This window comes from Elephas maximus, chromosome 7 (assembly GCF_024166365.1).
Source record: "Elephas maximus indicus isolate mEleMax1 chromosome 7, mEleMax1 primary haplotype, whole genome shotgun sequence".
NCBI classification, from domain to species: domain Eukaryota; kingdom Metazoa; phylum Chordata; class Mammalia; order Proboscidea; family Elephantidae; genus Elephas; species Elephas maximus.
Genome location: NC_064825.1, coordinates 32,202,726 through 32,215,357, shown reverse-complemented (window position 1 = coordinate 32,215,357; position 12,632 = coordinate 32,202,726). Strand labels below are relative to the sequence as shown.

The 12,632-nt window shown below is 38.4% G+C and overlaps 1 protein-coding gene across 3 annotated transcripts in view; it reads right to left on the bottom strand.

Annotated features, from left to right (window-relative positions):
• The window catches only part of NOX4 (NADPH oxidase 4), a 181,996-nt gene that overhangs the window by 79,694 nt on the left and 89,670 nt on the right, over window positions 1–12,632 (bottom strand). For all 3 annotated transcript variants that reach the window (XM_049889568.1, XM_049889570.1, XM_049889571.1), the window contains 3 exons: window positions 9,065–9,281; window positions 5,517–5,681; window positions 5,323–5,385 (listed from right to left, as the gene is read on the bottom strand). In XM_049889568.1, coding sequence (XP_049745525.1) covers window positions 5,323–5,385; window positions 5,517–5,681; window positions 9,065–9,281 — 445 coding nt within the window. The remainder of the gene's footprint in view (window positions 1–5,322; window positions 5,386–5,516; window positions 5,682–9,064; window positions 9,282–12,632) is intronic.

Genomic DNA, 12,632 nt, shown 5'->3' with positions numbered 1-12,632 from the left:
AGAAAGGGGAGTTTTTTCAACAAATGGTGCTAGAACAAATGGACACCCACATTAAAAAAAAAAAGAATCTAGAAACAGAACTTAATTTTTTTTACAAAAATTAGCTCAAAATGGATTACAGACCTAAATGTGAAATGCAAAACTATAAAATTTCTAGAAGATAGCATAGGAGAAAATCTAGGTAACCTTGGATTTGGCCATTAGTCTTTATATAACACCAAAAGCACAATCCATGAAAGGAAAAATTGATAAGCTGGACTACATTAAAATCATAAACTCCTGCTTTGTGAAAGACACTGTTCAGAGACTGAAAAGGCAAGCCTCAGACTGGAAGAAGATATTTGCAAAGCATATATCTGATAAAGGACTTATATCCAAAATACAGAAAGAGCTCTTAAAACCCAACCATTAGAAAACAAAAAACTCAATTGCAAAATGGGAAAAAGATTTGACCAGACACTTCACCAAAGAAGATGTACAGACAACAAAAAATCATATGTCATTAGGAAATTGCAAATTAAAACAAGATACCACTAGACACCTATGAGATGGGTTAAAATTCAAAACAATGAGAGCACCAAATAGTGAGGAAGTGGTGCAACAGGCTTTCTCACTGGTTGGGGGCAATACAAATAGTGCAGTCACTTTGGGAGACAGTCTGGTAGTTTATTACAAGATAATCTCATCACCATGCAATCCAACAAATGCACTCCTAGGTATTTACCCGAATATTTTTAAAACCTATGTCCACACAAACACCTGTATATGAATATTTACAGCAGCTTTATCCATAATGAAAAGGAAATGAGCTCTCAGTCCACAAAAAGACATGGAGGAGCCTTAAAAGCATATTGCTAAGTGAGAGAAAACCCATTACCCACCTTAGGGTTTCCAAGGTTGTAAATCTCTATGAAAGCATACTGCCACATCTTTCTCCTGTGAAGTCAGTGGTGGTTTCAAACCACTGATCTTTTAGTTAGCAGCCCATCACTTTAACTACTATACCACCAGGGCTCCTAAGTGAAAGAAGTCAATCTGAAAAGTCTACATACTGTATGATTCCAACTATATGACATTTTAGGGAAAGCAAAACTATAAGGACAATAAAAAGATCAGTGGTTTCCAGGGGTTTGGGGGATGGGAGGAAGATGAATAGGCGATTGTTAGGGCAGATCAGCAGCAAATCACTTGCTCAAAAATCAAAACGGAAAACAGCAGTCTTAGTCATCTAGTGCTACTATAACAGAAATAACACAAGTAGGTGGCCTTAACAAAAAGAAATTTAATTTCTCACAGTCTAGTAGGCTAGAAGTTCAAATTCAGGGCATTAGCTCCAAGGGAAGGCTTTCTATGTTGGCTCTGGAGGAAGGTCCTTGTCACCAATCTTCCCCTGGACTAGGAGCTTCTCCATGCAGGAATCCCAGGTCCAAAGGATGCGCTCTGTTCCCAGCAGTGCTTTCTTGGTGGTATGAGGTCCCCAACTCTCTGCTTGCTTCCCTTTCCTTTTATCTCTTGTAAGATAAAAAGTGATGCTGGCCGTACTCCAGGGAAACTCCCTTTACATTGGATCAGGGATGTGACTTGAGCAATGGTGTTACATCCCACTCTAATCCTCTTTAACCACAGGCAGAGATTATGATTTAATACACATAGGAAAATCACAAAGTGGAGGACCACACAATACTGGGAATCATGGGCTAACCAAGTTGACAGATATTTTAGGGGGACATAATTCAATCCATGACATTCCATCCTTTGACCCCCCAAAATTCACATCCTTGCCACATGAAACATATATTCACCTCATATCATAGCAAGTCTTAAATCAACTCCAAGTCCAAAATCCAAAAATTCATCTTCATCTGTGACATCTAGAATACAAGTTATCTGTTTCCAAAGGTACAATGGCAAAACAGGCACAAGCTAGACATTTCCATTACAAATAGGAGAAACTGGAGGGAAAGAAGGGATAACAGGCACCAACCAAGTCAGCAGAACTCATTACATTAGCCTTCAACACTTGAAAATAATTCTCTGTTCTCTGAGACAATTTACACAATGGCCCAGCCCTCCAGACTCTAGGTATTGACCACATTCTCAGGATTCTGAGTGGAGGCCCCTTGCCCCTGGGCTTCAACTCCACCTTCCAGGCGTACTGGTAAGGCAACTCTGCTCCTTCAGCTTTAGGCGGAGGAGTCGTCATCCGAGTGGTGACTCCACCCTTAGAAACACCAGAGGTCATGGCTCCACCCTTTGAAATCCCTGAGGTCGTGGCCATACCTGTGTTCCTTGGCCTCTCCACCCTCGGACCTCACGCCTGCATCTGCCCTGCTGGGGCAAGTGTTCCAAAGCTCGGTAGCTCCACCAATAAGTGCCTGGAGGCACCCCACTCCACCAGGAAGCCTGCACACAGGCGTGGGTCTCACTCTGTGGGTCAGCTTCAGTGCTTATCTCCTGGTTCTGTTGTTGCTGGTTCACTGTTGCTGCCAGTCCTCTGCTGCTGCTTCTTACCATCTAACCATCTACACCTTCTCTGGTGTTAAAGTTCTCCTCACTTCCTTCTGAGTCTTCTATTCATTCACAGTTTCAAAACTACTTCCACATTTTAGGTTATCTGTTAGAGCAACATCCCACTTTGGGTACCAAATTTTGTCTTAGTCATCTAGTGCTGCTATAACAGAAATACCACAAGTGGATGGCTTTAACAAAGAGAAATTTATTTTCTCACAGTCTAGTAGGTAGAAGTCCAAGTTCAGGGTGTTAGCTCCAGGGGAAGGCTTTCTCTGGCAGCTCTGGAGGGAGGTTCTTGTCACCAACGTTCCCCTGGACTAGGAGCTTCTCTGCGCAGGAACCCTGGGTCCAAAGGACATGCTCTGCTCCTGGCACTGCTTTCTTGGTGGTATGAGGTCCCCAACTTCCTGCTTGCTTCTCTCTTTATATCTCAAAAGAGATTGGCTTAAGACACTATCTAATCTCGTAGATCTCATCAATATAACCGCTGCTAATCCATCTCACTAACATCACAGTGACAGAATTTACAACACATAGGAAAATCACAAAATGGAGGACAACTACACAATACTGAGAATCATGGTCTAATCAAGATGACAGATACTTTTGGGGGACACAATTCAATCCATGACAACGTCCAATTGTTTTTTTTTGTAAGTTCTTCCTTCAAATGCAAATCTTCTGTTCTCTCAGCAGTTCTGGGTAGTTCTGCGTGTTTTTTTCAAAAGCAAATCTGAGAGGGGCTCAGGTTTTCAACCTAAAGTCCCCACCCTATACACAAGGCTACTGCATGCAAACAACCTGTGTTTCTCTTGGGCAAATCCTATTTCCCCTTTTAGCAGATCCAATCAAATATTGGCTGAAGGCAGAGTTACACACTCTCTGTAATCTATAATACCCAATATTCATTTCTAGCATACATTTAGGTCTGCTTTACAACATGAGATATGAGAAACATTCATATATCCATACTACCCTCAGATAAATGAATAATCCTAAACATATAACCCTTTTAAAATATTCCAGTTTAGTTTTCTCTACACCTTAACTATCTTCCCATTCATATGCATATGGTCTTGGGCCTCTGACTGGGTGGGACCAGAAGACCCTGGTCCCCTATCAATCATTCTCCTTATGTGGCCTGGCTTTTGCCCCAGGCCACTCCAGGTGCAACTTTTCAGTCATTACAGGTAACAACTACCAAAGTAATGATCTAAGAATCAAAAGTTTCACTTCCCAAGCCCCTTTAGTCTTTATCCTACAAAGTCCCAAGCTTTCATGAGTCTGGAGCCATTGCAAAGAATCCCACTTCTGACACCAGCTGTAAAAATGGCCAGGGGGCAGTCTCTGACCTTCTCTTCACAAGGGAAAAGGAGAATCAAGATCAACAGCCTGTCTGATTCCCAGGAGGCAGAGATCAGACATGCCTCCTCTCTCTGCCATCTTTACTAATTCAGCATCAACCATCCCTTCCACAGTACTTTCTACAGGGTTAGATAATTCATTGCGATGGCCCCACAGAACTCACAGACCATATGCACAATTATGGGGTTTATTAGGGAAGTAAGAGTTACAATTCAGGCTCAAGAACACCTCAGGATATAGTTCTTCTATCAGGATAGCCTCTTCCCAGCTGTGCTTGCAGACACACCTCTCCCTGGCCCTCAATCTCTGCCTGAAGGCACTCAGCTTTCTCTCTCTGTGGGCTAGGATGCCTACCATACTGTCTCTTGCTGCTGGATCTCTCCTTCCTTGGTAGTGGTAGACTCCTCCCCTTTGCTCTGGAACTGGCTCTCTTTTAATGCAGAACTGACTAATCCTCTTGGTAGTCCACAATTACCCTACCACACAATCACCTGAGTGGGAGTTACAAGACCATGGCTAGAAAGGCCACATGCAAAAGTATTAATCCACCACAGGTAGTGAAATTATTCTGTGTGAGTCTGTAATAGTGAATATATGACCTCATACATTTTTTAAAACCCAGAGGACTATACGACACAAAGAGTGAACACTTATATAAACTATGAACTTTAGTTAATAATGTATTAACATTGGTTCATTAATTATAACAAATGTAACACACTAAGATAATAATAGGGGAAACTGGGGTATGTATATGTGAAATCTTTGTACTTTCTGCACAATATTTCTATAAACCTGAAACTGCTATGAAAAGTAAAAATTATTAATAATAATTTTAGGAACATACCAATAGGTTACAAGTATTTGATGGCCCCAATCAGTTAGCTGGAATCTCCATTATTTACACTACTTTATTTCTCCAAGTTTATTTTCCACTACCTCCCCCATACATAGCATGGATACTAATGACATTGGGCTTTACCTATTCTAAACACTGCCTAGATTTTCTAATGCTTCCATCTCAACTAAGAATACCCCCTTTTTTCTTAAATTCAATTACCCTAAAAAGAAAATATGCCCATATGAGACTCTGTGCACATACGAGAATTGTGCACATAGAGAATTGTACAAACATGAGAACATGATGTACTTTATAAAAGAAAAAGTAGAGACTTCCAAGGAATTTTCTGCATCTTGAATGAACACGCTTTAACAAATCTTTAATGTATCACCTCCTGAATTGTAAAGTAACAGAAAATAATAAATAAGTATAAAGTTTCTGAACAGATAACCGTATTTCTGTATAAAACAATGACTTTCTTAAACATTAAGGATATTACGACATCCCTGAATAATTTTTAGAATAAGATAGAGAATACAAAGAAAGCAAAAAAGTGCATTTCACTTCAAATAAAAAAATTAAAAATCAAGAACCAAATTTCTTACCATTGTGAGGGTAAATGGATGATTTTCTAATGCAGACACACTGGGACAATGTAGGATGATATACTAAAAAGAAACAGATCATTTTTAAATGATCAAGAAAGGAGCTCACATATTCCAATGATGCTATGTCTGCTAATTTTCAAAAACTAAATAAGAATAAAGGGTATGTTAAAAGTTGCTGACCACTAACTCACCTGGCCAGGTCTTGCTTTAAAATTTTCTTTGACCATTCGAATTTCCATGACATTTGAGGGATGACTTATGACTGAGATGATGGTCACTGGCTTATTGCTTCGAATACATCTGTAAAGTCTTTCAGCACAGTATAGACACAAAGGTCCAGAAATCCAGAGCCAAGTCTAAAGAATTTTTGAAAATACCCTTAAGAAATTGCTTATCTCACACATTTTAGTAATAACATTTGAATCTGTATTTTTTTTTTTAATGATTTCATCAGGTTATTAACTGTCTTAGGTAAATTTTTTTTTTTTTTAATTTTTGTTATGCATTAGATGAAAGTTTACAGAGCAAATTAGTTTCCCATTCAACAGTTTGTCCATGAAGTGTTCCATGACATTGGTTTCACAACGTGCCAGCACTCTCCCCATTTCTGCCCCAGGTTCCTCGTTTCCTTTTGTCCTGATTTTCTACCCCTTCCTGCCTTCTCATCTTTGCTTTTAAACAAATGTTGCCTTTTTGATCTCATTTTTTTTTTTTTTTTAATAATTGGTCTAAGGAACACCTTCTTCTCAGGTGTTACCGTTTATTTTACAGGACTGTCTATGGCTTGGCTGAAAGATGGCCTCAGGGAATGGGTTCAGTTCCAGTTCAGAGGGGTGTCTTAGGGTCATAGTCTTGGGGGTTCCTCTGTATTTTAAAATCTATATTTTAAATAATAAAAAGTGAAGGACTAAAAAACAATAAGTGCTCACTGCAACTCATTCAAATAATACAGATATAAAAAATAAAAGAGAAGTGATGCTAAGACCACACTATCAAACCCCAGGCCCCAGGTATAACAATCATTAACAGATAGGTATACATCCTTTCATAATTCTTCTGTGCACACAGCAAATGTATAATGTGTATATACAATATCTTTCTGTAGAAAGAAGGAGGTTGAAAGCACAGGTAAATCTGAGAATGAGTTTAGAAAAAAATGTAACAGTCCAATGTTTATTAAAAAAAGAAAAGAGAAAATCGTAGATATTTTATAACTTATAATAGACACATATTCTAAAAAATGGGATATGTTAGGCATTATTTTGCAAGTTACTTTTACATAATATCATATAAACAGAAGATAATGCTTAGAATTTGAAAACAATGGTAAATTTTAAATATGTGCTAGGTGGACAGCCCTGATCCCTGGATAACTGAGTACTTTGGGAAGTATAGAAGCCTGTGTGGCCAACCTTTCTCCTACAACTGCACACTACATCTTCCTTATCACTATGAGGCCTCTACTCAAAAATCACCATTTTAATGGTTACATTTTAAAATCTTATTTATATAGTTGTCCTAGATCTACCACCTTCCATGCAGACAGATCATGTCTCTTCCTCATATAAGAGCATTTAGCCCAACAGTGTGTGAAGACCAGGCAACACAGAACAAGCCCTGCTAGGTAGTAACCCTGCAACTTTGTGACAAATACCCTTTAAGCATCAGGTCCAACATGAGTAAAATAGGAGTCCCCATACCTGCCCTATCTAGCATTCAGCATTGTGTAAAGGCCAGAAAAATTCTCAACACTGTCAATTCTAATGGAAATTAAAGGACTATTATTAATAATAAACACAAGACTAGCACACTTATTCCAATATTATCCTCATATTGACTGTAGCTTTCGGCTCCCTTTTCTTCTCTTTTGAAGACAGACATTTAGCATCACTATTTTAGAATTCTACTTTGTATAGGAAAAGAGTACAATTTTCTGTGTGGGCAGCCACAAGTGAAGATTTAAAAAACCAAAAATGCATTGTTGTCAAGTTGATTCTGACTTATAGCAACCCTATAGGACAGAGTAGAACTGCCCCGTAGAGTTTCCAAGGAGCACTCGGTGGATTCGAACAGTTGACCTTTTGGATAGCAGCCGTACCATTTAACTACTATACCACCAGGGTTTCCAGTGAAGATTAGGACCCTTATTTAACTACCTGAGCAATTACTTTCATGAAGTAATATGAAGAAGATAGTCTAACATGCATTCATATGACGCTTTATAGTCTACAAATCACATTTGCATGCATTGATCTAATGGCTGTACAACAAGCCTTTGAGTTCTTATCATTATATCCACTTTACAAGTAAGATGAGTTGAGATTCTGACTATTTAAAAAAATTAGTTGAGTTCAGAGGTAGAGTCAGAAAATAAACTTAGGTTTTCCAACTCTTGGTGCAGGGTTTTTCTCCCAAAGTTAACCTCCCATGGTGCTTCAATGACATTTAGGGAGTATCTTTTCACAGGTAGCAGGGATGCACACATAAGAAGGCAGGGGAAGAAAATCTCTCTCAGGGATACTACATAAAAGCCTCAGGGACTTTCTGTTGCCAGGGTAACTTCAGTTCACAAACTGTTTGTTTATCTTGACCTCATTCTGAGACGGGGCCTTACTCTTCTAAATTGTTGCTGAAGAATACACAACTATGTGAAATAGAACCATTAAACTATAAGAAAAAGGGGCAACTTTAATCCAATTTCCATAAGAAAAATGTTTAAGATTTAAAATAAACTCATAACTATGTAATGTGCCAACCACAGTGGGCTTGCATTTCCCAAATAAACTAAGAGGCAGGCTCTTCGGCTTTAATAAAAGCTACCAGTTTAAGAATCAAGTACTTGAAAGTCAAGGTACAAGTGGAACCTCAGAAGTGAAGTGGAATGCTGATTAGTAAGAAAAGAGGAGGAAAGAAAGCACAAGGAAAGCGCTGTTGATCAGGCAATGCAACATTTCCTTTGTGGGTAAGCACTTTTCCCTAAGTTAAAAAAAAAAAAAATGTAAGAACTTGGGTTTTTTTTGTTTCAAGTGAACCAAGGAAGATATAATAGGAAAGAGAAATTGTGAGGAAAGATAGCATCTGAAGGGCACATTTGTGTACCAATGGAGCTATCACAATATAACCTCTGGTTTCCTTTTCCTGATATGAAGAATGACTGCTATTAAGTCAACATTTCTGTTTTTTTCTGCCCAATTTTAGTGTAATTATAAGACAAATAAGGAGCCTTGTTAGTAAGTGGTTAAGTGCTCAGTTGCTAACCAAAAGGTCAGCGGTTGGAATCCACTAGCCATTCAACAGGGGAAAGATGCTGACAGTCTGCTTCCGTAAACATTAACCAGGAAGACCAAATTCGTTGCCATCAGGTAGCTTCTGACTCATAGTGACCCTACAGGACAGAGTAGAACTGCCTCAAAGGGTTTCCAAGGAGTGGCTGGTAGGTTTGAACTGGCAACCTTTGGGTTAACAGCAAAGCTCTTAATCACTGCACCACCAGTATACCATGAAGATTAAAGCCTTGGAAATCCTATGGGGCAGTTCTACTCTGTCAAATAAAGTCACTATGAGTCCAAATCGATTCCACTCCAACGTGTATAATACAAATATTCAAAAAGCATTCTCATCATTCCACAAGAATAATTGCTTTATATAGCTTCAAAAAACCTATTTAAATACAATTTTGATCAACCATTATAGGAACCGGGATTTGCAGAAACCATCTAAGACACAGAATTAATTTAACCTGTGGAAAATTAGCTTGGAACCTGGGCTCTTCCTTACAAATCTTCACAAACATATTCCGTGTAAGCTCATCTGGTTTTGAAAATTCTCCAGGGAAAAGTTCATGGAAGTCCTCTGAGAGATACTCTGGTAAGGAAATATTCTGGTAGCGGGTCCAGTTAAGACTGATGCAGCCAGGAGGGTGGGTATCTAAATTAGTTTGATACTTCAGCAGCCCTCTAAAATTGAAAAAAAAAAAAGAGGGGGATAAAAAAATAATTGAGAGCAGGGGACATAATAAAGAAAATAACCCTTCTCTTGGTAACTTCACATAGCATTTTTCTAAAAAGTATTCCTTACGTATCATATTTAGGAGAAACCTCAAAATTTTTAATAAATTATTTTATAGGGAACTAAATGAAAATTTCTGGCCTCCCAAACAAATGCCAAAAATGCGTAATAGGGAAGAACAACTGCACTCTAACTATTCCTGAACTTGACAGCCTTTACTTCAAGTCTATTAGACTTCTGTGCAATCACACAGAAGTTTTTACTTCAATAAACACTGTAATGATGAGCGATTTTGTTATACCTTCAAACAGAAATGGAAAAGTACAGGGATCACATCTGACTTGGGTAAGACTAGATAAAACAAGCCCTCCTGATTTAGACAAAAATGTTCAACAGTAATAATAACAACAGGAACTGGAAGCTTGCCTCCTCTATGATCTGAAAACAAAATTACACATACCAATTAGACCCTAAACCTGTTTACTTTTCTATTTCTCCATAAACAGGATGACATATAAGTCTCAAAATAACGAAATCTGGCAGGAGAGCCTAAAGTCCTGAAATTCTATTTTGATTCTTTTTTTTACTTTGTAACATTCTAAGACAAAATATTCAACTTTTTATTTCCTACTAATAAGGAGTTAAGTAGGATCTACCTCATGGGGATAGTGCTTCAAATTATAGATTTGCAGAGCATCAATAAGAAAGAGCACTGCTTCATAAGCAAATGTAGAAAAAATAAGGTAAGATTATGAAAGGCACTGAAAACTTTGTTGTGTGTTTTATTTTTACTTTAGAGGGCAGAAAAAGTATTTTGCTTCCAAAATGATTTTTTCTGGTTGGCTAAGGAACAGGGTGAGGCAGTGGTTAAGTGCTCAGATGCTAACCAAAATGTCGACAGTTCAAACCCACCAGTCGCTCCACCAGAAGAAAGATGTGGCAGTCTGCTCCCATAAAGATTACAGCCTTAGAAACCCTATGGGGCAGCTCTGTTCTGTCCTATAGGGTTCCTATGAGTCAGGATTGACTCAAGGGCTGCAGGATTTTTTTTTAAGTGTGTGTTATTTTCAAATTACCCTTCATGTTCCCCAATAATTAATTTAAATAGCTTAAAAGATGTATCTTTAAGTGTATCATAGGTATAATAATTTTACAAAGACAATATTTTAAAATAACAAAAACTGTAACACAAATAATGATACTAAATAGATAATAAAAAATAATGATACTAAATAGATAATAAAAAAGTTAGGAATGCAATGGCTGAGGCAGACCTTGGCAGAATTTGCTATCTCTTTAACCTGACCACTTTCCTTTTTTTTACTGTTTATGTTCAGCTCCTTGTATCTCTTCTTTTTGTTTTGCTTTCTTCCTTCAAACTAGTCATCATAAAGTCATTAGGGAGCACAAAGTACAGGTCGGGGCAACTAACTAGTGGACTGCATTACACCACATTCATCTATGGTAGGCCACACACACATATTTTTCCTTTTTGAGTAAGAGTAGATAATGGCCTGGGTGTGGCATAAACTGACAGATATCATATAAGTCAAATATATAAGTATTTTCTTTTTGTCAATATCCCTTCATAGGGTTCTAATCCCATATTACAATTGTTGTAATATTATCTTGGACAAGCTATTACTTTGATTTGCCTCCATTACACTTACTGATTTACCCAACCCTATTGCTTCCAATAGTAGTTGGAAAATATGGCCTTGGTGATAGAAACAATGCCAGAGATCGAATGATAGAATTTTGCAAGACCAACGACATCTTCATTGCAAATACCTTCTTTCACCAACATAAACGGTGACTATATACATGGACCTCGCCAGATGGAACACACAGAAATCAAATTGACTACATCTGTGGAAAGAGACGATGGAAACGCTCAATATCATCAGTCAGAACAAGGCCAGGGGCTGACTGTGGAACAGACCATCAATTGCTCATATGCAAGTTCAAGCTGAAACTGAAGAAAATCAGAGCAAGTCCACGAGAGCCAAAATATGACCTTGAGTATATCCCATCTGAATCTAGAGACCATCTCAAAAACAGATTTGACACACTGAACACTAGTGACCAAAGACCAGACGAGTTGTGGAATGACACCAAGGATATAATCCATGAAGAAAGCAAGAGGTCACTGAAAAGACAGGAAAGAAAGAAAAGAGGAGACTCTGAAACTTGCTCTTGAGCATCAAGCAGCTAAAGCAAAAGGAAGAACTGATGAAGTAAAAGAACTGAACAGAAGATTTCAAAGGGCCTCTGGAGAAGACAAAATAAAGTATTATAATGACATGTGCAAAGAGCTGGAGATGGAAAACCAAAAGGGAAGAACACGCTCGGCACTTCTCAAGCGGAAAGAACTGAAGAAAAAATTCAAGCCTCAAGTTGCAATAGTGAAGAATTCCATGGGGAAAATATTAAAAGATGCAGGAAGCATCAAAAGAAGATGGAAGGAATAAACACAGTCATTATGCCAAAAAGAATTAGTCAATTTCCAGCCATTTCAAGAGGTGGCATATGATCAGGAACCAATGGTACTGAAGGAAGAAGTCCAAGCTGCTCTGAAGGGACTGGTGAAAAAGGCGGCTCCAGGAATTGATGCAATATCAATTGGGATGTTTCAACAAACAGATGCAGCACTGGAGGTGCTCACTCGTCTATGCCAAGAAATATGGAAGACAGCTTCCTGGCCAACTGATTGGAAGAGATCCATATTTATGCCTCTTCCTGAAAAAGGTGATCCAACCGAATGTGGAAATTATACAACAATATCATTAATATCACATGCAAGCAAAATTCTGCTGAAGATCACTCAAAAACGGCTGCAGCAGTATATCCACAGGGAACTGCCAGAAATTCAGACTGGTTTCAGAAGAGGACGTGGAACCAGGGATATCATTGCTGATGTCAGATGGATCCTGGCTGAAAGCAGAGAATACCAGAAGGATGTTTACCTGTGTTTTATTGATTCTGCAAAGGCATTTGACTGTGTGGATCATAACAAACAAACAAAGTGTGGATAACACTGTGAAGAATGGGAATTGCAGAACACTTGATTGTGCTAATGAGGAACCTTTACATAGATCAAGAGGGAGCTGTTCAGACAGAACAAGGGGATGCTGATTGGTTTAAAGTCAGGAAAGGTGTGCATCAGGGTTATATTCTTTCACCGTAACTATTTAATCTGTATGCTGAACAAATAAAACGAGAAACTGGACTATATGAAGAAGAACGGGGCATCAAGATTGGAGGAAGACTCATTAACAACCTGCCTTATGCAGATGACA